Source organism: Amphiprion ocellaris, chromosome 4 (genome assembly GCF_022539595.1).
Source record: "Amphiprion ocellaris isolate individual 3 ecotype Okinawa chromosome 4, ASM2253959v1, whole genome shotgun sequence".
NCBI classification, from domain to species: Eukaryota; Metazoa; Chordata; class Actinopteri; family Pomacentridae; genus Amphiprion; species Amphiprion ocellaris.
The window spans coordinates 23903997-23931167 of NC_072769.1; the positions used below are offsets into that span (position 1 = coordinate 23903997).

Here is a 27171-nt window from a genome sequence, read left to right on the forward strand (position 1 = left end):
TGAGTCACTCTGATTCCAGGCACTTGTTAGTGACAAACACTGCCGTCTGTGTGAATCTGAACAGAAAGAAAAGAGAACTGTGTGGCATTCACACAAGCATTACATAATCCTACCTGGAAAGGTAAAACTGCAGCTCTGACGTTAGACAACAACAGCAGACTCCACAGGCAGAAATACAACAGCTGAAACGTTTTCAAAAAGTTGGACAGTTTTTAATAATCAATTACAGCTCAATTAACAAAAATCACTTAAACTACAGATTGTTGACAAGAAACCATCAAAGTTCCCACATGAACACGGTAAATATGTTTTCCATCATCACAATCAATGACCCTCATGGTTCAGTATGACAGAGGAACATGTACCAACTCCAGCAGCGTATAAAAAATGATTCGTAGTTTAACATTACAGCTGAAAGAATCACTTGAATCATCAATTAAATCAACCCACATGACGATTTTGATCATCCACCAGTTGTTCAAGTCTTTATTCAAGCAGCATTTCATGGCTTTGGGTTCTCTGTTAAAAGTTGCTGCTTTTCTTGGATTATATTACAGTAAAATGTAAAGGTAGCCGAATTAATTTGTCTTTTAAACAAATATTCTTGTTAATATGTGTGTATTGTACTGATCTATGAATAATTTAACTCTGGGAAAATACACGACCGTTCAAAAGTTTGGGGTCACCCAGACAATTTCATGCTTTCCATGAAAACTCACACTTTTATTCATGTGCTAACATAACTGCACAAGGGTTTTTTCTGTCTCCACTTGCAGAATGACAAAATGTTATGACAAAGTACAGAGATGCTCACTAAAAATATTACCACTAGTTATAGAACAACATGCTTTTGTTTCTTCAGTATGATCACAACATGTAGAGAATCTGTATGTAGCTAATGATGATCAACTTTGTTTATGAGCTCAAACAGCTAATGTGCTTTTCATTGAAAAGAAAACTTGCAAAATAACTTGAGAATAAAAAAGAAAATGAAAAAAGACAGTTTTTTTCTTTTTGGATGTAGTATAGAGATCTAACAAACACCAACACTGGGTCATTAAATACCATCAATGTAGTGTGTCTACCTTAAGAGTCATGGTTTCTGTCAACAGACATACAGGATTGTGTATAACCAACAGAAGTACAGAATTCAAGTTAACCGTTTCCCTGAGGAACACAAAGTGACTCACTATTTTTATGAAACACACTCTGACCTGCAACACTAATGATAACCGTGTTTAGTGTCATGCAGCTAAACAGATCCAGGATCAGAAGACTATGTCCAAAATCAATGTTGCTCTGAATGGATGGATATACTGCAAATATACAAGATGTCGCTGGAACATGAGATCTCATTTTGCTGTACACTGGTATGTCTTCTGCATGAGCCAACTGTTAAAGAGCCATAATAAAATCTCAGAAACAGAAGCTGAGGTTTGTGTTTCCATTCAGTGGCAATTGTTTTCCAAGTGTTTACAGCAGGCTTCAAATTTAACAAGACAAAAACAATGACAAAAAACAAAGACAAATGTAATTTTGAGTATCAGCTAACAGAAAATATACATTTTTAGATTTTTTTTCCCTTTCACATTAAAGTTCCTTCAAGTTACAGACTACAGTTCCCATCAGGCAGCACACCAGGCCGGGAAAGAAAAGTAGAGCCCTTTAACAGCAAGACAGCGTGTACTGCAGTAGCACGCTACCATGCAGTATGGTATGTAGTATGCAAGAAGACGATTTAGTCTGGAAATGCAGAACACCTAAATTACCAGGATGTCCTTCTACATCCAGTCGGACTGAGCAGTCTGCAAGCCAGCACGCTTTTCTTTTCCGTTATGACCCATGATCCTCTGCACAGTGGAAAATTATGCCACATCGGTCACAGCGTCTGTGTGGCTACAAACAAACCTGAGCTGTTCATTTCACACTACGGACTGCAATGGATGTACAAGCAAAGTGATCAAAGCTTAAGGTGCAACACTGTGACAAATTAGTACGTCCAAACTGCCTTCATACTGCATGCAACAGTAAAAAAAGAAGAGGGAAACTCATGCACATAAACATGAGGCTCATCAACCAACGCATCAACAAAAACAATTAATTTGGTCTTAAAAGATGGAAGATAATGGACCAATTGAGTCCATGTAGTTGTTTGTCAGTTACACACATGCAGTAATAAATTATACAAATATGTGATGCAAAAGTATTGCTGCATAGTTAAAAATATGCTTCAAAAATGAGATGAAACGGGCAAAAAAGTCATTTAAAGCTGCAGTAGGCAGAAAAGAATTTAAAAAGACCATATGAAAAAAAAAACCTAAAGCACAAAATAGAATTGTGCTTTAGAATATTAAGCTTCACAGAGGACTAGAACCAAACTCTTGGGTAAAAGTTTGTTTCACATAATCAGCCCAACCAGCAGTGCAGATTCTGCTGCTCCTTGGTGACCTGTGACTGGTCAAAGTTCCACATTGCTTGTTACATTTTCTAAAGCCTGACAATGGAGTCAATGCAAAAGTTTAGTTTCCTCTAAGACTGCTTGAATTTTAATAAGCTGAAAGGTTAGTTTGGATTTTTTGTATAATGGTGACCAAGAAAAGACTGCCTACTACAACTTTAAGGGAAGTGAAGTTTTTTACTCTACAGTGACTAAAATTCAGGAATTCAGGGAAGAATAAAATTGTCATGTCTGTTTCAGTATTAAAAATGTTCTACTTTGAGACAATTAAACACTATATAACATATCAAGCAACCCATACATCAGCTCTGAGTCCAAGCTGCCACATCTCTGCTTCACCTGTGCCTCGGGTTTGTAATGTAAAAGTGCTAAACGTGGGTGAATCAGAACGGTGCTGTAAAAGGCAGCGAGTTCTCAGCAAACATGTTCAGGATAAAGTATAAAAAAAATATATCTTCGGATGTTGAAAAATTCCCTCTTTCAGGTGTCTTTCTTTGATCTCACTGTGTTCCATCACCAAGCAGTCTGTGGAAGATGGAGTTGTCAGTTTGGCAGAGAGCAGCAGGAGTATCAAACTCCACCACCTTTCCAGCTTGCATGACCAGCACCCGATCACAGTCCAGGATGGTGGTGATCCTGGTCGAACCAACAAAGTGAAGAATGAGTCAAGTGCTGAAATCTAAAACTAAATCTTCCTTCAAAAAAAAAAAAAAATCACTTTAAAAATCTAACTGTGATTTAAATTGTCCTGAAATACTGCAGCTATTAATGAATGCACAAGCTCCGAGACAAAAAGGATTTTCAGTAACATTTAAATCAGAAAACACGTTACCTGTGGGCAATAGTGAGGACAGTCTTGTCCTGAAACTTCTCTCTGATAGTCTGTTGCAGTAGTTTGTCTGTCTTGTGATCCACACTGGCTGTAGCTTCATCAATACACAGGACCTACATGATTGGACGACACTTCAGCACGCGTTCCAGTCGTATCATTTGGAGGTCAGAGTATGTTTTAGAAAGAAGAAGAAGCTGCAGCTGTGTAGGAATGACTGAGAATGCTGAGACTCGGTTACTAAAAACAACATAAAATGAACACAGACAGCATTAACCTGGGATTAACAGCACAGGAGAACATACCCTCTTACTTTAATAGCTGACTAAGGTTTAATTTCCTAAATACAGCTTTTGCAGGTAAACTTCTAGAGCCTTCAGAGGTAAAATGGTTCACACAGAAATGGAAAAAAAAATACTTTAGAAGCAAAGACCTGTTGTGTCTATTCTTTCCTGTAATGCAGAAGCACAACAAGAACAAAAGCTTTTGGTCAACGCCTTTCTCAGACTGTACAGACTGTCAGGGTCTAAACAGGTTAAGGAGTGCCAGGTTCATAATTCAAACCAATAAAATGCAGTGCCATAACTTCTTTTGTCAGAAGGTGAGCTTTAATTATTGTGGGGAGTAATTAAGCTGCCAGGAGTAGCCACGGTGAGCCAACAGGCTGCATACATTCAGGGCTTCAGCAACAACTCACACAGCGCCAATAATTCAGAAGAATTTAAAAAAAAAATAAATAAATGGGTTTAGTTGTAATAAATAAAGATGCTGTCCTGTTCAACTCTGCTTCATCAGCGAGTTGACACCTTTCTTACCTCACAATGTCACACCACTGCAGCAAACATGGACACATACTGGGCTGCAGTAATCTGGGTCTTAATGTATTTTAAATGTACTTTGCCCTAGAGATGCCCAAACCTGAATATGAAGCAGGACTTTTAAACTATTCTTACATACTCTTTGTGGAAGTAAATAAAAGAGTATACTGGCACAATTGGGTACAAGAAAAAATACCTTTAATGACTCAGACTGGTTGCTATGTGTCCATTATGAGAGCATCATATTGTGAAATACTTTTGTAATCTTCTTTAAACTTGAGGCTGGTGTTCATTGGTATTCTGCTTTCTGCCTCGTAGCATCACTAGCATGTACCAACGGAGTTATCTCAATGGAAACCAAACTGCTTCAGTTTTTCCTGAATTGAAAGAACCGCTGCTCTGTTTTGATGCAGTGTGTGCTGCTGTTACATAAAATGACACAGCTGAGGTTTCACCTTGGCTTGTGTCAGCAGAGCCCTGGCCAGACACAGCAGCTGCTTCTGTCCTGCAGAGAAGGATTTTCCTCTCTCCCCCACCTCAGCATCCAGACCACCTGACATTCTCACACACACACACACACACACACACATAACAAACGGCATGAGAGGCAGCCTGAATCCGATATCATCACTTCTACATGCTGATGCATCGGTTTACGATTTCTAGAATAAACTGCCTGTTAAATGATGATGCATACAGCATTTAATAAGATATATAAACACATGAAAGAGGAGGAAGAGAAGAGAAAAACAAAGCTAATGATATTACACTATGAAACATTGATTATCAGAGCATAATGTCCAGTTTCTCAAATGAAAAACAAATATGTGACTTGACTGAACAACTAAATCATGAATATCATTCAGTGTTCTTGGTCCACAGTTGTTTTCTCCACAGATGAAGCGTTCGAACCAAAAGAAACATTGTGTAGCATCGACCAGACAGTCATCGGCCACGTGGTAAACAGGAATAGCAAAGGGTGGCATGAACTTTCTGAGTCAGGTGGTTTCCAAAGGACACACCTTGGCTGAAAAGGCATCACTGTGCTCTTTTGCTCATCCTTAATTGACTGTGTCATCTCAGGCTCACTTTATTAATAAGAAAAGCACTCAGAGAGCGCAGTACTCCGCCAAGGCTGCTCAGACATTGTATCGCCGTCGAAATCACGGCACCATAGATTGTGTTCATTTAATATAGATGTACCTACAAATAAAATGGCGTTGCGCTGAGCACAGACGTGTGTTATACATGTGTAAGTTATGTACGGATACTGAGTGATGACCTAAATCATGTAGTGGTCGGCAGGAATTGATGGGACTCAGAAACACCCCTACAATTTAATCAATTGTTTCTTGTATCATTTCTGATGGATAAGTCCCTACAGGTCCTCAGCGGTGGATTTGTAGTAGGATCACAATCGTGTGATTGTCAGCAGACAGCTGACGTAGTGTTCACTTGTCATTGTTAGAGTGTTGCCATGTCGCTATCTCACAGTGATACAGAAATCTTTAACAAATCCATGGATCCAGACTACAAGCCACATCACTGCCAAAATCTAATCACTTGGTCCTTGTGTCATTTCTGACCTTCTCTGAAAATTTCATCCAAATCCATTAGTCCGCTTTTGAGTAATGTTGCTAACAGACAAACCAACGCCAATTGTCACATAACTCTGCCAAGGAAAGCAGCGGGCTTATGTGACAATCGGCGTTGGTTTGACGGAGTAATAACTCACCCATCCTGCTGACCACAGCGCTGAGGTGACACTGGTCCAGGACATCCAGCAGCTGCTGCTCCAGGTGTTGCCCACAGGGGTCCAGATTTTCCCTGATGGTCCCGCTGAACACGAATGGGTCCTGAGGAATAATGGCCAACCTCGACCTGCAGTGGGCGCCAACAACACACAGCAGTCAACCACCCATGATAGCAAAGCTGGTATTGCTTTCTCCCTGTGCTCCGTTTGTGTTTGTGTGTGTGTGTGTCTGTGTGTGTCTGTGTGTGTGCGCGTCGTCATGGTAAAATGTGGTCCTGGTCACACCTACTGTGGTGAGAACTGCCACAAAGGCAAGTACTTTGTCACTTGTTTATATGTCTGTTTGCTTTGTCAACATGAAGTCATGAAACTTAACCCTCCTGTTGTTCTCATTTGCGGGCACCAAAAAACACTGTTTCCTCGTCTGAAAAAAAATCCAAAAATTCAGCAAAAAAAAATTCCCTAAATTTCTAAAAATTTGCAAAACCTTCAGAAAGAAAATTGCAATAATTCTTTAAAAGTTTCCCTGAAAAGTTTTGTAAAAAAAAATAATAAAATGCCCTGAATTTGGCAAGAAAATTCTTATCAATATTTTTTTAAAAAAATTAGTAAAAATCCTCCAAAAAATCCTAAAATTATCTAAAGTGATTACATATACATCAGTACTTTTAATATTTAGAACTTCTAACATTTTCTTTAAGAACATTCACAAAAAATCAACCAAAATCCAGTCAAATTCACTGGATTTTGGTTGATTTTTTGTGAATGTTCTTAAAGAAACATTTTTTTTAACATTTCTTTTTTTTCCCACCAAAAATGTTCAAAAATGTTCAAAATGTGGATGTTTTCACTGTGAATTTTTTTCCTCCCACATTGTCAAACTTTAAAATGGGTCAATTTGATCCGCAGCACGACACGAGGGTTAAGATGTATGTAGCTGGGATCAAAATGAAGATCAAAAGTTTGAAGATGGGTGTGGAACATCCCATGAGTACTGAGTGTTCACGTAATAAATTAGCAGTAACTGCTGAAAACATGAGTCACAACATTAACATGTTGAAGTGCATCGTAGTAGGTGTGATCCCCTCGCAGCAGGAATGATAAACAGTGATTATCTCTGAAAATGTGCTGATTCGTCCATGCTGTCTCATGTAATTCTCGTATAAATCTCATCCACCACCAATTCGAGCCTACCTCAGTTGAGCCAAGCCCACGGTGCTAATGTCCAGCTGATCCAGGAGAATCTGACCCTGGTTGAGCTCCACCATACGAAACAGTGCCAGGAACATGGTGGACTTGCCAGAGCCTGTACGGCCCACGATGCCTATTTTCTCCCCAGGTTGTACAACTAGGCTCACTCCATCCAACGCGTTAGGAAGTCCATCCCTGTAGGTCAAAGCCACATCACGAAACTCCAACCAGCCCTGCTTAGGCCATGCAGGAGGCAGCTGATGTCAAAACAGAGACACAAAGGACCAAAAGTGACAAAATATACAGTACCGTGCACTGAAAGTCATGTGAGGATGCTTTCAAAGTTAATAACACAAATAACTTTTGCATTTACCCACATGGCACACATAGTTTTTATTTAAAGCATTGGCAGGCAGGTTGTTTTAAGCATCATAGAGAAATTGCCACAGTTCTTCTGCAGATTTAGTCTGTCTCAGTATCTTTTGTCTCTTTCTGTAATCCAGACTGAGTCCTGATGTTGACATCAGGACTGTGTGGGAGCCAGAACATCCACGGCAGGACTCGCCATTGTTCTTTTGGATGAATATAGTTCTTAATGACTTTGGTTCTATGTTTTGGGGCCGATCAGATGACTCCTTGATGGCATCAGAACTGTTAGCTCAAATGAAAGACTGTGGAGAAGCAGCTTCAAGCAGCAGCAGCAGCACTTTAACGACACCTCTCACAGTAGACTGGACAATATTTAACATAAAGCATATTTGTATTCAGGGAGGTGTGGGTTGTAACCTGAGGCTGTAAAGGAATGGACACTCCTCCACCTCTGCATGTCATGTTGTGACCAAAAAGCAAGCTCTATTTACTAAAGTAGGTCATGAAATACAGTCAGGAGTCCTAGAAAAAGTTCAACCTGATGTCATGCTAAAGTGAATAGCAGTTTGTGGCGTTGTAGCCTCTTGGTCTGACCTGTGCATTCTGATGCTGGGACTCGATCGGCAGGCCAGTGGAGTATTCCTCAGTTCGCTCCACACTCACCAGCTGCATCTCAGTCTCGGTGAAGGTAAATATGAGGCCAGACAGCAGTATTGTGATGGACAGAGCGTAGGATAGGGACAAACCCACTAGACCTAACAGGAACAAGAAAAGGACAACACACCCTTAGTATTACTGAACAGCTGCTACAGGTAGCAAAGCTGCTCTAAACAGAATTAAACACGTCATGTACAGGGGCACAGCCACCACATCCAGCTGTCTCACCTGGATCAATAGAATTAAACTGATGCTGAATGACAGCAATCACCGCAAGGCCTGTTACCACAGCAACACCAATCAGCTGTAGGCGGATGCTCAGCCACTGCATGGCTGCTTTGCTAAGGAACAAGCAGCGCTGGTTCTGCTCCAGACGCCTGGCGTTCTCCTCCTCAAATCTGAAACCACAGAAAACAGTCCCTTTAGAACTGTCTATAGAGAGAGAGAAAGTGATGGCCCTGGAGACACAATGAAAACAGCACTAAAATGACATTTCTACCAGAGCACTCAGGAAAATGCAAATTTAAAAAAAGTCACTTTTGTCAGGTGTTCTGGAGATTTTTTTTCTTTCCATAAAGCACCTACGTTTTTTTTTTTTTTTAGAAAAGTGTACAGCAGTTTTTGAAAAGGTCCATCAAGTGTGGCTTTGATTATGGAAGAAGTTATCTCATTAACCCAAATGAGTGACTCTACTAGACTTGTCTATTTTTAATATTAAACATATTATAAGAGAAGATTTTTGACATGCAAGTCCTCAAAACTAACAACCAACAATTCATGTAGGGAAATGGTGTTTTTAATGATCTTCTTAAATATTGATACGAACAAATCCTTAACATCTTCCCTTCTTGTATACCATATAAGTCATGTTATAAACAACCTAACCTTACTATAAATTTGGTATAAAGACCTTAAAATGTGGATAAAATGTCGCAAACTTAAATGTTGCTGATGATTAATCGGCCCGGACAGAATCAGTGGCCAATTATGACACATAAGTATCAACAAACCTACAGTCCAGAAATGCAAAAGAAATGTTAGAAAGAATGATTCATTTGAAGAGCAGTTTATTTTTTCACTGTAAACTGTTTTGCAGAGTAAACATTTGCATAATTCTTTGATAACAAATTCCTTAATACCAAGATATCAGGGATAGAAAAAAACATATTAACAGATGTATTTGATGAGATCAGTGTGTGTTGAGTTTCTCTCACCTGGCAGAGCTGCCGCTGGCCCGGATGGTTCCCAGGCCGGTCAGCGTCTCAGAGAAGTGCGAGTAGATGGGTGACAGAGTGAGGCTGCAAAGGCGCTTCAGCTCCCGAGAGGTGTGTCTGTAGAAGTGCTGTGTGCGGTGATAGACCACAGCCAGAGGAAGCAGCAGAACCAGCACCCAGGGCAGGCCGTAGCTTATCATCACCAGCATGCCCAGCAGGCCAAAAATGTTGGCCAAGAGGATGTTCAGGGTGAACGGCAGGCCGTCGTCCACACAGTACAAGTCTGAGGAAAAACGGTTCAGTATGCGGCCCAAAGGGGTGGTGTCGAAGAAGGACACTGTGGCCTGCAAGACAAAGAAACAAGTAATTATGATTTTATTAAGTTTTTACTCAAACTTTAAACTAAACATGGAAAAGGGTGGTAAACATCTTTAGTAGAATCCATTTTAAACATAATGTAATAAATATTATTAAATACAGACCAGATTTAGTTTGATTATTTTACTGAACAATCCTGTGAGTTTATGCTGTGGCAACTAGCTACAATTAATTTTACTTCTTTTCAGGCAAATTAAGATTTGTTCATCATTTTGTCATGCCGAAAGGGTCTAAGAATGGCAGCATCCGCAAAAATTGTGCACTATTGTTGTTCAGAGGAAGATATTTAGACACACTGCTGAACAATTTAACAGTTAAGTCATTAAAGCTGATTGTGTTTTCAGCTGTCTGAAATCTCTAGTGTTTTGGATCACAATAAATCAGCCTAGTAGCAGCTGCCAAACGGTGACAAGACAGTTGTAACAGTTTCAATGGGAAAGCCTAAGTGGGTTTTTACTTTTGGAACCAGGGGTGAGTGGAATTTCTTCCCACATTTCAGAGGTCTATCGACAAGGACCATATGACCTTAACCCACAGAGGACTATCACCTGACTCAACAGTTCCCTGTTTGCTATAAGAAGCATTTTAGCATCTTTCAGCACTTTGGTTTTAGTGGTTTGGTTCAGTCAGTGTGCCTGCAGCTGCCAGCTATGTACTACAGACCATGAAAGTTGCAATGCGCCTGCTCGGTATGTAAATATGCAACTCAATTTTTATATGAACTGTATAAGGTGATAATGTGTCAATATTGAGCTGCCTCAGACATCTCTATGCCTCTGTAATGTGCATTGGGTTGCCTTGTGTATGAATGGTGCTCTACAGACAAACCTGCCTTGGAGCTTGTTTCTGCTGCCCCTCAGTGAGCATACAGAGAAAAATAGCTTTTTAAAAGCTGTACTCACTAAGCATCCACAGTTCTGAAAAAACTGCCTGGAGCGAGCAACGTGAACCATATAATCATGAGTTAATGAGCTAAATGAGTCTAAAAAGTTTCACCTGAAATTCAGAGATCAACAGAAATTATTATACAAAAATATTGATTCATAAATCTTTCAATGAAACAGTGCTGCATATCATTGGTTCAAGGGCATGTGAAATCTAGAGTTTCACGCTGGCAAACTTTCAGTCACCAGCCTGGTTCTCTAACCTTCAGCTACTGCTGCCAAATATGATAAACACTCAACACTCAGCTCAGCTCTGACTGCTGTCCCAGGCAGTCTGGCAGGTGCTTGGGGCTCAAAGCATAGATGACGCACCTTAAGCACTCGATCCAGAAGTCTGTTGTGGATGACAGAGGCGGCACAGATGACTCCATAGGCAAACAGGAAGGCTCGCAGGGCAGTGAAGACGGTGTTGGCCACTGCTATGGAGCCGTAGACTGTCAGATAAAACTTGACATCTGTGCTCATGTTGCTGGAGACGAAGGCTTGCACAGAAGGCAGAGAAGATCTGGAAGGGTAGATGTGAATATTTCATTTCACTGAAAACACAGAGTAATTAAGGGCAAGTATATTACTATAAAAACAAGATTACTTTTAAATATAAAATACAATGAATGTTCCTGCTGTTGCCAAACTAATCTGAAATTTTCACAGATCATGGATGATGATGTTTGTTATCCAAATACGAGAATATACAACGAATACTGCTTATCAGTAAATCCATATCTCCCTACCCAGTCTGAGATGAGTGTTAACGGCGTTACAGTGTAAAATTCATAATAAAAGTGCACAACATTATTACACAAATTAATATGTCTAATGGTGGTCTGTCAGCTTGAATGTAAACTGATAAACTCACATTAGTCCCCCAGGTGAGAAAAGCAGACTGTGAGGTGAAGTGAGAACAGCTGAAGAAGAACCATTAGTACTGGTGGAACCGTTGTTCTTTAACTCCGAGATCCAGTGGGACAGCCACCAGTCGGACGCATTCTTAGTTGCTAAATCAAGCACACAGAAAAAAAAAAAAAAACAACAAAATAGCCATTATTGTTGCCATACCTGTGGTATTTAGACAAAATACACTGAAGCCTGATTTAAAGCTATAATTATACCACAACGGAGTGCTAAAGTGGAGAACAGAACAAACAAAATAAACATCTGACTGAACTCAGGCTCCTCCTAAATATGAATCAAGTTATTAAAGCAAAGCAGCATTAAGTGAATTCCATAGATGTTCTCGGGGGACTGCTGCAGTGAATAATCACACCAATAAATGGAAAAATTTATTTCATTTTAATTTTTCTGTTACTATTTGTTTGTTCATCCTGTTACAGTAGATATGGCATAACATTGCTAAGTGTTAGAATTTTGGTTAATTAGATCAACAAACGCTTGTGGTCTACAAACTCATGATGGAATAAAGAGATAAACTGATAATATAAGGGTCAATATGTAATTGCAGGACTTTTTGTAACATAGTTGACAGGTATCATAGTTGACATTTTTACTGTTTTCAGGCCTAAAGTCAACATGGCCGCCTATAACCAAACACCACATGTCATTTTAGAGAAAGATTCTTCTAAATACTATATATACAATTGAGTAAAATTGAAATTGAAAGTTATTTATAAAGATACTGTAGTAAACTTGTTGACATGCAATAAATCCACACTTAACTCATAAACTACTTTATATTAAATAACTCAGAAAGCCAGTCTTTTCTTCAGGAGGAAATGACATCATGTGGAGCAGGTCATGTGATCTGGAATAAACACACTTCATTGAGAGGTGTTTTTGTAATGGATAACTTAGTTCAAAGTGATACAATTTGTTGTTTTCCATATAAAATTTGATATATTTGCGAAGAAAGAAATATCTGTCATGATTATCTCAACTTAAAAAAAGAACAATCAAAACAATTTTTGAATAAGCTAATTTTATTATTGTTTAGCTAATTAGAAGGCGGTTGTTATTAAATGTGGATGGTTATTTAGTTGACATTTTTTATTAATAACTGATTGTTTCTTTCCATAATAAATAAATATGGAATTTGTAAAGACATGATCATAATGAACATAAAAAACTACATTTTTAAAAAAACTTTTAATAAAAATGTCTGCAAGATATATTCCATGGACTTCAAAAGTCCCTTGATTAGATATTGACCTATAAATTCCTATTTGGGTGGAAAAATGAGAATCACAGTATCTCAGGTGTGATGTGAACAAAGCTTTGAGGTTTTTAAGTGACTAGAAGCATTTGTTCAGGGTCGTCATACTGAGGATAGCCAAGTGGTCATTCCAAACCTTGCATGAGGAGCAGAGACATCAAGATGGAGGTGGCCATCACTCCGCCCACAGCGACCCAGTAAGTCCGGTAAACACTCCAAGCCAACACGCCCACCTGCTTCTGCTCCAACCCCAACAGGTCAGGATCATTGTCCACACACAGATCAGGGGGTGAACCAGGCTCCTCCTCATCCTGCTCCACACCGTCTGGTTACAATCAGAACAGGCCAAGAAAAAATGTAAGACTTTTCTACAGCAGTACCAGATTAGATTAATAATCAGTAGCCAGCTTTAAGATAACATTGTACCGCTTAAGAACAGAAGTGTTTTGAGCTAACTGCTAGTAGCATAGCACTTCAAATCAAATAATCTTATTTTGCAGTGCACACAACCAAACTAGGAAAAAGTATATTTCAAAGACACAGGATTTCTATTGTTGTTTATGGCAAATAAGGTAACACAGCCTAACTGATTTTACTGTATGTAGTAAGCAAGCAGATCAGCAAACAGATTTCAGTCATGTGACGACACCCCCAAAGGCCCATTCTGGAACAGGAAAAAGCTTGGAATAGTATTTAAACAGCTCAAAAACACTGTTTAAACTTGAAAGGTCATACATTTTATATGAAAAATGCTCATTTATGCCTCTAAATTAATATTAGAATATAAATCGTTATTTACGTTTAAAACGCAGATGGCAGGTGTGGCTAGGCTTGTTTTGAGTAACAGAGATGCATCAGCAGCCTAAGAGGAGGAGGCTGTATCGATTGTGTGGACAATGTGTTGTTTTTTATTGTACCCAGTGTGTTTGATAAACGTTTAGTTGTTTCTGGTCCCATCTAATGATTTGGCTGCTAATCTGAATGATCAACAGCAACATGTTCACAATGACGATGCTGATGTGTAGCAAGTACATTGTTCACTATCTCAGTGTGGTATGCCAGTATGGTAATCTTACCAAACAGGCTGATGGGAAAGTCATGATGTTTGCAGTGTTTGAAAAAATCAAAAGCAAATAAAATTTTCACCTGATGATGGTGCCAGAGGAAAAGATAACAAATCACCAGAGTTACAATTCATCCTGAGGAGAACATCTTAAGACATTTCACAAAAAAACACACACACACACACACACACAAATGAAAACCCCCGATGGCAATAAGCGCATTGTTGGAAGTGGCTGAAGTCATTCACAGTCATTGTCTTGACACCATAAATGCATTTACAACAAACTGTACTAATCAATCAAGTGAATGTTGCAATGTTTTATTGGACAGGTGAAACCGTTGACTTGGTGAATCAAATAAAAAGCCCAAACTAACAAAGTCATAAGATCCATCCTGTGTGCATCATAGAGATCTGTACTTGATATTAAAACATTAATCCTAGTTAAACCTAGTTTTTAACATATTTTAATAATCACGGCTCAACACTTTTCTGTTTGTCCTATTATAGCTTATTTTAATTTGTTTTAAATGCAAATTGTAATTTTATTTTTCAATATATTTCTAATTTTCCAGTTCTTTTCTATGTTTTATTATATTTGTCATTTTGATTGTGCTTCTAATGCTTGTCTGAATGTCTCCAATGTTTTTAATGTTTTAATGTAAAGCACACTAAGTTGCCCTTGTGTATGAAATGTGCTATAAAATTCCGCTGCCTTGCCTTGCCTCATAAAAAAATTCAAATGCAAACCCCTTGGTGGTGCTATAGGAAAAGACAGGAGATCACAAAAGTCATGAGGACAAATCGTCTGAATGTGTGTACAAAGATTTGTGGAAGCCCATCTAATGGACCAAGCCACAGAACAATATGACTACATACAACAGCTCCACAGTTTTAGTCAGTCTATTGTGACTTGAGGTAAACATACCTTTTTCTTTCATGTTGTGGTCATTCTTCCGTTTTTTCGGCACCGCCTCTACCAGAGGAAGGATCTCTGCTGGTGTGCCTAGTGAACACAAAGGAATATTTGTAGCTGTAAATTTCCAGTCAACATGTACGGGTTTATCAATAAAGAATGCAGCGCTTCACCGTTTTAAGAACACATCTTTCATGAGATTGGTGCTACTCGTTTAATCTTACATGTAACACTCATTCCAACATGTTGTACAATTAGTTAGTAAACTAAAAATAAACAATCGCACTAGATTGTGCAAAGTTGCTTTTTGCAGGAGCCTTGAAGCCGTCCAGCAGATTTCCTGTCTTTGTAAATCCACTGAGAGAGGCTAATATCTTGCTGCCGATGCATATGCTGAATAAATGATAATAAATATAATAATAACGACAAAATAAATACTTCAGTGAATACCGGTTAGCTTAATATCATGACATAATGAACATGTAGGACCATCTGTCTGTGGTCGTCCTCTTTGATTAAGTATAAACAAACTACCCTCATTTTGCTGGTAAACCCCAAAAAGCCAGTAAAAGATACACTTTCAGGACCAAAACTATTCATTGAAGTTCACCCCCAGAGATCCACAAAACATCTAAACCTGATGACAACAACATGTAATTTTCACCTGTCAAATGTAGATGCTGTTTCTACCTGTTTTGATTATCGTTCCATTGTCCATGAGGACCACCATGTCAGCTTTGTCCACAAACTCTATGCGGTGTGTGCAAAGGATCCTGGTCTTTCCTCTGAGGAGCTCCATGATACATTTCTTCATGAGGTGTTCAGCCACGTCTGCATCAACTGCTGCCAATGGATCATCAAGGAGGTAGATGTCTTTGTCCTGGAGTGGTGAGGTTAGGCAGAAGAAGAAAGAGCAGCATCATGTAACACCTGCAGATTATCTGTAAACACTGGTTTCCTGGTTTATAGAAATGTTTAACAGTGCATATTACATTATAGACAGTTGGCCAACTGTCTCACTCAAGCGGGCAAGATTTTAGTGTCCTATTTTAATCCCTGTTTTCTGCAGATTAACATGTTTGTGTGGTAAAACCTCTTGTGCATCTCTCTGAGCTCGAAGCAGATGGCTGGGTTGTGCAGGACTGACCATGTAAACAGCTCTGGCGAGGGCTAGCCGGGCTTTCTGTCCTCCGCTCAGAGTCACTCCATTCTCACCCACTTCTGTCTTGTCACCATTTGGCAAAACCTACAGACACAGAAACAAAGCTACTAAAACTCTGATCAAAAATACTGTGTAAAAGGCACATTTTATATCTCAATTCTGTAAAATGTTCAACTTTGCAACATCTGCTTCATTGTACTAATGGAAGCTTTGGGCAGCTACAAACTCACAAAGAAGGCTCCCCAAATAAAAAAGAAAAATTCTCCTGTAGACACCGAATACGCATCTCATCTTTCATGCAAATCTTTCATATATATTGTGTGTATTGTTATGTTAAGTGGTGATTAAAAGGGAAATGTTGAATACACAGATGAGCCAAAGCATTACAACCAGTCACAAAGGATATAATATCAGTGTGTTTGATCCAGGCCGCAGTGTTGTGGTTAGCTGGCTGAGTTAGAGGATCTCCACAACTGCAAAGCTTGTGGGGTCTTCCTAGTCAGCAATGGCAGTGACCTCCAGACAGCAGTCAAAGGAGGGACAGACCTTGAGCCAGTGACATGGTGTTAGAGGATGAACCAGAACAAGTCTGATCTGATACAACCGGACACCTTCAGAGGTACATTGGGTTCCTGGTTTGGCTGTTTTGGTGGCATGTTTCAGGAGCAACATGATGATAGGCAGGCGGTTATAAGGTCTCCCAATCAGCTACCAAAAGAATCAATGTATGGCAAGAATCATAATAAAATGTAGAAATACAGTAGGTAAGAAATATACAAAGATTGGAATCTCTTTGAGGTTAAAACACCAACCATGAATCTGCCAGATTCAAGCTTTGTTGTTCCCCTCATTGTCTGTAGTTTCGCCACTATTGCTGCTTAGTAAAGGCCTAAGATGCCATCCCCACAAGAAGCACACAGAGACAAGAAGAAGAGGAGAAGATAAGTCCTCAGACGGAGAGTCATGATCATACATTGAGGTCGTCTGAGAGCGCACAGGCGTCGATCACAGCCTGGTAAAAGGCAGCCTCATAGTCTTTGCCAAACAGGATGTTGTCTCGCACTGATGCATGCTGGATCCACGACTCCTGAGAGGCCAGACCAAAGCCAGACTCTCTGTCTGCCACATAGAGCACTCCACCTAGCCTGCAGAGACACAGGGAACATGAATGGACCTCAGTAGCAGCCTAACAACTGATTATTTCATCTCTGCATGTGTTGGTGCTCTAAGACTCGAAAAGCTGTATTGTTGACCGATGATTTGAAGTTGCTTTTATCAGGCTTGGTTCCAGCTATATTTAGGATGGAAAGAATCACATAAAACAGTTCATGTGAACAAAGAGTTCAAATTTTAGAGTTGTATGATAGTCTCTAACTGGCCTGAATAATCGATAAAATTCACTTTCTATGTTGAAATACGTTAAATGGAACTCAAACTTCCCCAATGTTGAAGAAAATTCTTGCCCATTGCAAAAGTTCCAGATGAAAACAATCATAAGTAAATACAGCGTATAAACTAAATATCTTGAGTAAAGTTTCAAAAGTGATGTACCTATTGAGTTCTCCAGTGAGAGCAGCCAGTAAAGAACTCTTTCCACAGCCGACCTTCCCCACCACAACAACCAGAGAGCCCTGAACCAGACAGACACGCACACTGTTAGCGCTCAGATATCCCAAAAACTGACAGCAAGCATTAGAAAAAACATAACACCCATAGAAAGAAAGGGTCACCAAGGCTGTTAAAGTCAGCCGTGAACTCATGGTTTTAACTTTGAGATCCCAAACTGGATTATGGTACAGATATGTCATAGAATTTTAGGTTGAACCATTCATTCATCAGTTCTTTTTTCAAAACTGTTGTTGTACAGCTGAAGATTTTTCAGCGTCATTTCTGTACACAACATGCCGTGTATGAATGCTTACTGGCTGATAGTTCAAAAGAAACACTGCTCATTCCTGATTGTTAAAATAAAATATCTAATAATTACAATTTTGGTGTGTTCAATACTGTACTTTCTGCAGGATCGTATTGTGCCAGTGTTTCTAATTTTACAAGAAATTTCATTTAAAGTATACTTTTAAATTCACAGTCTGCACTAGCTGGGCCGCTGGGCCGAACCAATTCGACACAAATAATTAAGAAGAGAGTATGAGGGCAATAAATGAATACATATGTATGGTTTAGCAAATGACTTGTACCTTGGTTATGTGCAGATTGAGACTGTGCAGCTGCAGACTTCCTTTAGCAGCTCCAGTTTCAGTTTCTCCCTCTTTGTTCTGGTCACAACTGTTGGGCCCCTGCCAAGAAAACGTCCCCTGGCTCAATAGGACCGATGTCTGACTGTCCTCAGGAGACACTGTGGACAGATACTGTGTGTTCATATGAGAGATAACATTTACCAGCCACTGACAGAGAAGTCTATTTCATTTTGGTGTCTTGGAAATGATTCCCTTATTAATCGTACACTGGCTAAGCTCTCTGTAATTCACATTTTACTTTAAGATAGCAGTACTCTTTCAAACAATAACATTTAAAGCAACAGGCCCAATTACGCAAACCCACAACAATTTTAAAATGATGACGATGGGAGCACAAAATGCAAGAATGGAAGTGGAGTTTCAGGGGTGCACCTAATCTTTGACAAATAGAAGTTGTTCGAAACACAAACAAAAGATGCCTTTTCCTTGATTTATCAACTGAGACCAAATACTGTCAGAACTATGACCTGTTTTTGGTCATTGATTAAACACAGGAGCGCATACATGACGCTACAAACACGAATTCAGCCGCCTACCCAGGGCATAGTACGCCCGCAAATCCTGGTTGGTTAGCTTGACGAAGCGCTGGATTCGTTCCAGAGACACTTTAGCCTCCAGGACGCCGTTGAGCACCCAGGGGAAAGAATTCAGTGGGATGATCAACATTCCCACCAGGGCCAGTGTGGTGAACACCTGCAGGGGAGGAGATAGACCTGAGGTTCATATTTTTCATTTTTTTCATGTATGCATTTATACATTCATACATTAACAGGAAAGACGAACATTTTTCAAGGGTAGTTTTAGTATTATCTAAAGATTTCCAACAAATTTTGATGTCTTCTATGTATTTATTTGTGAAGAATGTAGTTACAATTGTAGCACACCAGACAAAAGAATGTATTTAAACAGTCCCAGTGCCAAAAGTTAGATTTGACTTCACATATTGGTTGATTTAATTTGAATTGAGTATTTGTATACAGTTTACATCTTGTACTTGTGTTATCTTATTTTATTTTTCTTATTTTATTATTATTATTATTTTTCTTATTTAATTCTTCTTTTTTCTAGTGACTTTACACACTTAAGACACTTAGATTTAAGACACTTCACACAAACACTTTCAGAAATTTACATTTTGTACTTTGTATTATTTGTTATTTCTATTTTACTGCTAACCTCTGTGTAACTGTGTATATTCCACTAACCTTTGTTTATTGTTTATTGTACTCTGGCAAAATAATTTCCTCCAGGACGAATAAAGTAGATCTTATCTTAATTTTTCTTTGCAGTCCTATTTCCTTCATAGCCCCAGTGGTCACCACTGCTCATTCTAACTAGATCAATTTTTGCGAGCTTCTGATGATCCCAATCGAGGGTCTGATTCAACTTGTGATTTTAGGTGACGTGTATTAAACTAACTTGGCTTGACTTCCATGTATTAAAAGGAAATAAGTGTTACTGCTGTGAGTTGTCAGATATTGAACAGGACTGTTTGTGCATGCTAAGTGACTTCAAATCTAAGTTTTCATGCGCTGCTCATTTTGAAGTTTTTTGCTTTCATGTCTTCTTCCAGACTGATGGAAATAAAACATCCAAATTGCACATTTATTTGCATTTGTAGACTTTCATTAATTGCATACCTGTGCAGATCCTTTTCTTAAAATTAGTTTTTTTCACACTCTCTGCACCAAAAATCTTCACTTCAGTAGTACCTACAAACACCAGCATTTCCAGATTTATTCCTATTTGTATTCTGAAGGGTTCTACAGGGAAGTTTGTTCGTATTTTATTTACTGCTTGATTCATGAAAACATGGTGAAAATTATTTTCTGGGTGCTGTGATGCCGACAGTATTTTCTGATTCATGAAATGATTAAAAAATATTTCCAAAGTTTACGGTCAGAAATTGGTTCAGTGTGATGTATACTATTTTGTCCTTACACCTATTTCATCTCATGTTCAAATGACAAATGCTTTCTAGAGCTCTTCAAGTTTTAAAGCTGATGTTTGATATGTTGTAAACAATATGCTTTTGTTTACAACAACTCAGAAACTTCAAAATGAACACAAAACTCACTGATGGCATCAACAGAGTCACTGCAGGTCATTTCCTACCTTGGCTGCAGTCAGCTGGTGTCCAAGCAACACATATGTGACAAAGGTGAGGATGGAGATGACCACCGGCAGTGCGGCCCAGGTGTACACACACAGAGCATCCAGGTACTTCATGGCCCTCAGGTGAGACAGCTCTTCTTTACGACTCTCAGTAACTTTCTGGGTAAAATGAGGCTCCCAGTTGTAGAACTTGATGACACGAATGCCAAATAGGATCTCTGTCATTAACTGGAGGATAGAAGTTAGAAATTGAAGAGAAAAATCTGAATCTCAATGAGCCTCTTGGTTCTTTGCTCGATGGTTTTGTTAAGCGTTTCAGTTTGCTCTAAGAAATGCATTTTTTTTTCATTCTTACAATATTTATCAGGTCGTGATTTCTGAATTGTACCATTTGTGAAATATCATTGATGGATGGATGGATAGATGGATAGACAGATACTTTATCAATCCTGAGGGAAATTCAAGAAAATTCAGGAAATTCAGGCTAATGAGATTTGCTATTATGACGTTTTGTACCATGAAACTTCCCAAAAAGACTGTGGAAACAGGATCTCACCTTAACACGATTATCTTTGCATCTGAGCATGTGTTTGTTGTTGCTGAGGAGGCGGGTAGCAATGAACTTGTTGAACGGTATCATCACCAGAGCGACGGCCAGTCCTCCAAGGAAAGCAACACCGACTTGCAGATACATCAAGTAGAGGGTGACGGAAAACCGAAAGGGCATACTCCATACTTCATGGAAACTTTTGAAGAAGTTGACCACGCGGTCTGTGTCTGTGCTCATCAAGTTCACCACCTCTCCCAGAGTAAAGCCAGACAGGCTGCAGCTGCTGACCCGCATGGCTTTCCCGTAGATGGTGGACACAAGAGCAGCACGTGCTGACAGTTCCACCTTGGACACCTCAAAGACAAAGATGTTTTGGAGAATGGAACGCAGAAGGGTTGTGGCAAAGAGTCCCAGGGCGCACCAGACACCCCAGCTCACTGGAGCATCTTTTTCCTCCATAAAGTTCACTAGACTGTTAAGGAGCAGGGGACCTGCAAAGCTAGACATGTTTACCGTCACCTTCAGCACACCAAGGATGTAGTAGCGCAACCCAAAGGCCTTGTGCAACACCCTCAGTAATCCTACATCACCCTCCAGATCCAGTGATTCCTCCTGGTAGTGTGAACTCCACGTGCCATTCAGGAGGTTCCTGCTGACCGGCCTGGGCCACTGATCCTGTCCGCCACCGACTGCTGCCCTTTGCCGACAGGCTTCCCAGCACTGATGAAAATGTCGACAAACCACACTAGTCCGAAGTTTCCGTGGAAGGTGATACACATCAGTTGGTCTATCCAGCTCCCCTCGCTGCCCTCGTTTGAGCAGTGGAGTCAACCACAGGTAGAAGAGTCTGGAAATACAGCTGCTCCCGTCCTCAGCCACCATCTCACCTGTGTCTGGTTGGGCGCTCTCGGAGATGAGCGGCGATCCGTCCATGGCATTTATATACAAGGTGTACCCAGCATCCCTGATGCAGGGAAAAGCAAACGCAAGGAGGTAAACCAGGAAAGGGAGCGTCCGGGCTGCGACAAGAGCAAACCGTGCCAGTTTAAGAGGTTCAGTAAGGTTTAAATAATCCTTGTTGTCACAATAAATCATCAAGGTGATGACAAGATTGGGGACTAAAAGAAGAACCAGGAAAGGCAGCAATGGAGGCCCTCTGGTTCTCCTGAAAGCTGTCTTCTGGAGTACTGCTATGGCACTGAAGTGGACTAGCCAGGCAAGGATGGCACAGCTGTCAGCCAGGATGTCCAGATACATGTCCCCCTGCTGGAGGACACTCACCAGGATCACGTCTGCAATGAAGAGCAACACGGCCAGCAGAGCCGACACCAGCCTGAGCGTCCAACCACACGGAGAAGACGTCTGGATGAGGCTGCATCTAGGGACCACAACCATATGCAAACTTTTAAAAAATATCTATTTATCTAGTAAGATTAGCTGTATAAGCTGCCCAGTTCAAACTTCCTACCACACATTTGGGTTAACTAGAGCAGCTGAAACATGAGTGCCTTCAACAAGGGTTTAGCAAACTTAACAATTATTCATCAACTGAATAGCGATTTGTCCAATTTTAAATTTTATTAACTATTACAGATTTTCCAAGGACATGAACTCTAGTCAGTAAAAAATAAAGTATGTTGATTTTAATGCTGTTGTTGTACAAATGTAAGCCATATTTAATTTGAAAATTAGCTAATAACTGAATAATTCTGATGTATGTCTCTAGTTGTAACTTTAACTCAATTATTTTGTTCTCTAATATAATTACAATATTACAAAACACTGACTGATTCATAAAAACAAAGTGAAAATACGAAACCTCGACTATTTAAAAAGTCATTTAAAAACAATAGTGAATGATTTTATACTTCTGTAATAATCATATTCCTTTCTAATGCATTAATAAAAGAATCTGCACAGACCAAGCTGTAAATGAGAGTAAAATCAACATGGTGCTGATAGATGCCTGCTACCCCATATGACCTACCTTGCCATGCTGAGATAACAGGCGCTGAAAATTGCCATTGCAGCGTTAGGCAAGGCTCCGAGGATGAGCTGGTTGAAACAGGGGCTGACGTTTCCATTCTGCCACAGAGGGAAAGGATTCTCCTCGTCTGTATGGCAGAGGCCTGCGACCAGCTCTGCCGGCCCAAAGTCACTCATCACTCTTCTTATTTGACTGCTGTCATTCTAGAAAATATCTGTAGAGCAAAAATGACATTAGTGACCAGTTGTATAGGATAAGATGGCTGTCAGACACACAGATGCCAACGATTCTTCTAGGCATGGTTGTAAAACAGGCTGAACAATATGCAAAAAAAATCATATTGTGAACATTTGATTTACCAAACAAACCAGTATGTAAGCAGTATGTTGAGAAACATTTGACCAAAAATGCCAGAGCATGCTATTAGGATATTGCACTTTACCATATGGCTGTTTCAATAATATATTGATTTCCTGTTCAGCCCTGGTTCAAAGGCACAATGTAAAAGTCTCAGAGAGGAGTATTGCACCACAGTATTTGTAGAGTATTGACAAAAGCGTGTCTTTGCCAAGAGTGTTGACTGTCAAACAGTGTACGTAAGTATGTAAAACCACTCATGTAAGTTTTATTAATTGTATTCAGGCAGCGCTCTTGTATGGCTAATTGTCTTGTAATGAAGTGTAAACTAAGTTACAAATCAAGGCCAGAGTCTATGACTTGACTATATTCAAACGTCTAAAAGGTTTCCTTAAAGATCTTCAGTAATTACCAAGAGAAGTCAGCAGGATTTATTTGTCGACAAAAAATCCAGGAGTAATTCTTAGCAGTGATAACGCCCCAAAAGAACTGAAGATGCTGAGCTGTGCACCGTCTTTTATGCTGTGAGCGTTGGTCATTTTTCCACGCCTATAGGGCGTATGAAAGGAGTGACAGTTCTGACACTGTTATACTTTTCTCAATCTATTGGTCAGATCATGACGTCTAGATCACTTTACGGAAGATATGCCCATAAAGTAATCATTAGGTCATGTTTTACAGGGAACCTGTCCAGACATGTTCAAACGTTTTGCTCCTCATCTTACCCTTATTACTTTGTGATAGATTTCATGCATATTATTCTAATATATATATATATATATATATATATATATATATATATATATATATATATATATATTAAAAGTTATAATACCTTAAGTTTACACCATTATGTTTGAGCACACCACATATCATTTTATAAAGAGCATTTATCATCACACCAAAGTTACAGGTTATGCTTTGTGATTTTCCAGCTGTGTGTGTGTGTCCTCCACAGACACACACCATACCATACTAGAATATTCATCATTATGCATAACTCTGGTCTTCAGTATAATAGCATTTGCCATAATTATATCATCTTTTATTTTTAGCACATCGTACCCAAAATATATTACACTATTGCAACAAAAGTAATCACTGATGGACAAAAAATTGGTCACATTTTGTAAATATCTTTTAAATGATTGCGTAGTCACACATTCCTAAGAGTAGCTATAAAAATTTAAATATGTATTATTTTTGGAATAATGGCATTAAAAACAGAATAGCCAGTATGGTTTAACAATTTGAGGAAAATATCTCATTGAATGCTTCCCAACAAATATTAAGACTTATGATATGATCTCTTAAAAGCTTATATGTAATATTTTTTGTGTAACACATTTAAAACATGTGATGATCATTACCACATGAGACCCCATCAAAATATTAACTGCTAGATATTCTAAAGCAAGGGGGAGAACTTTGCTCAAACATGTATTTGAGCACACATTTTTAAAATGGCACAGGAGGTAGAACAGATGGTGTTAACTTAAATACATAAAGTAATAATAATTTGAATAATGACAATAGGAAAAATAATGTCTGAACAATCTTTAACATTCAAACAGGGAAATCATTCATGGCTCAAGAGCTGCATCTAAGTACTGTGCATTCTGTAATCAGGCTAAATGGAGTAATAATAAGGCAAATCAAACACTGGTTCAAATACGCTGCATTGCGTATATCTCACAATGGAGCCAATTAATTGATCAGCTAAAATATCCAGTCCTGCTTAATTCACTCTGAAATTGTCACGTTTCTGTAGCCCATTTAGTGATTATTTCTTTAAAGTGCTTGGACTAATCTCAAGTAAACACAAAATGAAGAGTCCCCAGTGAATGTAGTCCTCCATGCAGTCTCTGTCTGGCAATTTTTAAAAAATGGTCTGGATTAGCACCAAAACTCAGTGGGTTCCTCCTGTGTCTTTTGGCCAAATTCTCCAATAATTCTTTCGATTCAGCCTGAGAGTTTTTGTAATCTTGCAGACAGACAAACCAGCAGCACTGAAAACATATATCGGTTGATGAAGTACAATCTAAGTCGCAAATCAAGGCCAGAGTCTATGACTTGACCATGTCAAAATGTTAAAGATCTTCAAAAAAGAGAAAAGAGAAGTCAGCATTCGGGGGGCAGCAGGATGTGTTTATCGACAAAAAAATAATAAATGCAGGAGTAGTTTTTAGCAATGGTTAACACCCCAAGAAAAACCTGAGATACTGAGCTGTGAATCGAGTTGGTCATTTTTTCCACGCCTAAAGGGCGTACAATGGGAGTGACAGTTTTGACACCGTTATACTTTTCTAAATCTATTGATCAGATCTTGTCATCAAATGTCATACTTCATTGTTAGGTTACACTTTACTGTGGACATTAGGTGATCATTAGGTCATGTTTCACAGAGAACATGCCCAGACATGTACAGACCCACATCTTACCCTCATTATTTTGTGACAGATTTCATGCATGATGTACTTGTATGTGCTACTATGATTCCAATATATATTAAAAACTATAATACCTTAAGTATACATCATTATGTATTGAGCTTTCCATATTTGATCTCCTACATGGCATATATCTTCACAACAAAGTTAAAGGTTATACTTTGAGATTTCTTATCAACCCTTCAGGCATCCTTTCACAGTTCCTAGGCCTTCTTTTCCCTCACACACATTCAACACAATCAGTATGTATCAGTGGTTATTAGAACATTCAACATTAAGTACTTCACACACCTATACTACTCAATAATTCATATAGCATTTTCCAGGATTACATCATCATTCACTTTCACAAAAGAATATTACAATACACTGTCTTGGCAGAGGAAAAAGTTACATATACAAAACCAAAAAAGTCTCTTTAGTTAACCATGTCTTTTTAGTTAGATATGATTAAAAATAATAATAATAATCTGTGATCTCTTATCTGACTGACTCTAAGGTCCCTATGCTTCCTGTAACTCTTCTGTAGTCTTCGGCTGCTGCTGTGTCGTCTTGTTAAACAAACTTTTCTAGAATGGGCGGTTTGCAAAGCCAGAATGACAGACTTTCAAATAGAAGAGACTTTCAGCATTTGACACATTTTAAGCAGACAAAACCACAACTTTCAGTAACACACTAACATGCCCCTGGTAGTTACTTGCAATTTGCTGAGGTGAATGGTCCAACATAAATGTCTTTAAGCAGCAGCCAGTCAGTAGGAAGAGAATCGGTTTAAAGGACAGACGCAGATATCAGAGGTTTCCTGACTGAGACAGAGCAGCTCGAAACACTTATGTAAACAAATGAGGCTAGCTCGTTAGCTTAGCTAACAAAATATCAAATTATTGAACCTGTCATCCGACAGTGCCAAACTAGCAAATGCTTTCTGCAATAAAATATCAACAAGCGGCAAATTTAGGTAAATAACGCTGCGAATGCAACATAATTACAAAAGGTAATCTTAAAATATTACCGGCTTTTACCCAGCTAGCAGGACCCACGTCTGTCGCCTTCTGATGACGCAGACAACTGGCTTTTCGAAATAAAAGCACAAACCAAAAACTAAACAGCACCTACCTTAAAAGTAAATAAAGAAGTAAAACAAGAGACATGGGCAACCGTGAAGTTAACTTAAAGTTTTTTCATATATGTCATTTTGACATAATCAAGTCACTGTTATTCAAACCGCCCGTTTAAAACAGCCGTTGAGCCAAAATGCTTCCTAAAAGAAACCAGTGGAAAGCGGAACCAGTAGCTCCAGAGCCAGAAATACTTGCAGAGATATATTAGAAAGAGGGACCAGGGAGGGCAAAGCACAAACTACAGAACAGAGAAGACACAAAGTAAATAATATAACTGAAAAAAAAAAACACATCAAACTTGAACATTCATAAAAATGTTTGTATTGGGCTTAACATATCTGCACCCATATTTATAAAATTTTAATAATAGGATTATGCTTCAAAAATGTAATTTTAACACTTACATGTATTCAT

The 27171-nt window shown here is 39.0% G+C and overlaps 1 protein-coding gene across 6 annotated transcripts; it reads right to left on the minus strand.

The window, feature by feature from the left end:
* Positions 1 to 190: 190 nt before the first annotated feature.
* abcc10 (ATP-binding cassette, sub-family C (CFTR/MRP), member 10) lies at positions 191 to 26702 on the minus strand. Of its 6 annotated transcripts, none has more exons than XM_035950878.2 (22): positions 26649 to 26702; positions 22830 to 23043; positions 20849 to 22220; positions 20293 to 20520; positions 18714 to 18870; positions 18118 to 18275; positions 17471 to 17550; positions 16893 to 17064; positions 15851 to 16003; positions 15448 to 15637; positions 14770 to 14847; positions 12915 to 13103; positions 11468 to 11606; positions 10924 to 11116; positions 9290 to 9633; positions 8304 to 8473; positions 8013 to 8173; positions 7053 to 7306; positions 5841 to 5986; positions 4561 to 4658; positions 3291 to 3403; positions 191 to 3094 (listed from the first exon to the last, which is right to left on the minus strand). In XM_035950878.2, the coding sequence occupies exons 2-22, from the start codon at positions 23003 to 23005 to the stop codon at positions 2959 to 2961; spliced, it is 4707 nt and encodes a 1568-aa protein (XP_035806771.2). In that variant the 5' UTR covers positions 23006 to 23043; positions 26649 to 26702; the 3' UTR covers positions 191 to 2958. The 6 variants fall into 6 exon arrangements, with proteins under 6 accessions (XP_035806771.2, XP_035806774.2, XP_035806773.2 ...); XM_035950881.2 differs by having other exon boundaries at positions 26659 to 26681; XM_035950880.2 differs by lacking the exon at positions 26649 to 26702 and adding an exon at positions 26338 to 26492.
* Between the last annotated feature and the right edge of the window lie 469 nt (positions 26703 to 27171).

What these genes read in the sequence shown, in the direction of transcription:
- abcc10 (XM_035950878.2), bottom strand. Translation starts at nt 23,005, where the DNA reads ATGAGTGACTTTGGGCCGGCAGAGCTGGTCGCAGGCCTCTGCCATACA. An exon ending in ACCAGCTGACTGCAGCCAAG is followed by an intron (nt 18,871 to 20,292) that starts GTAGGAAATGAC and finishes CCTCCCCTGCAG; the next exon opens with GTGTTCACCACACTGGCCCT. An exon ending in GTGGGCTTGGCTCAACTGAG is followed by an intron (nt 5,987 to 7,052) that starts GTAGGCTCGAAT and finishes CGCCCACTGCAG; the next exon opens with GTCGAGGTTGGCCATTATTC.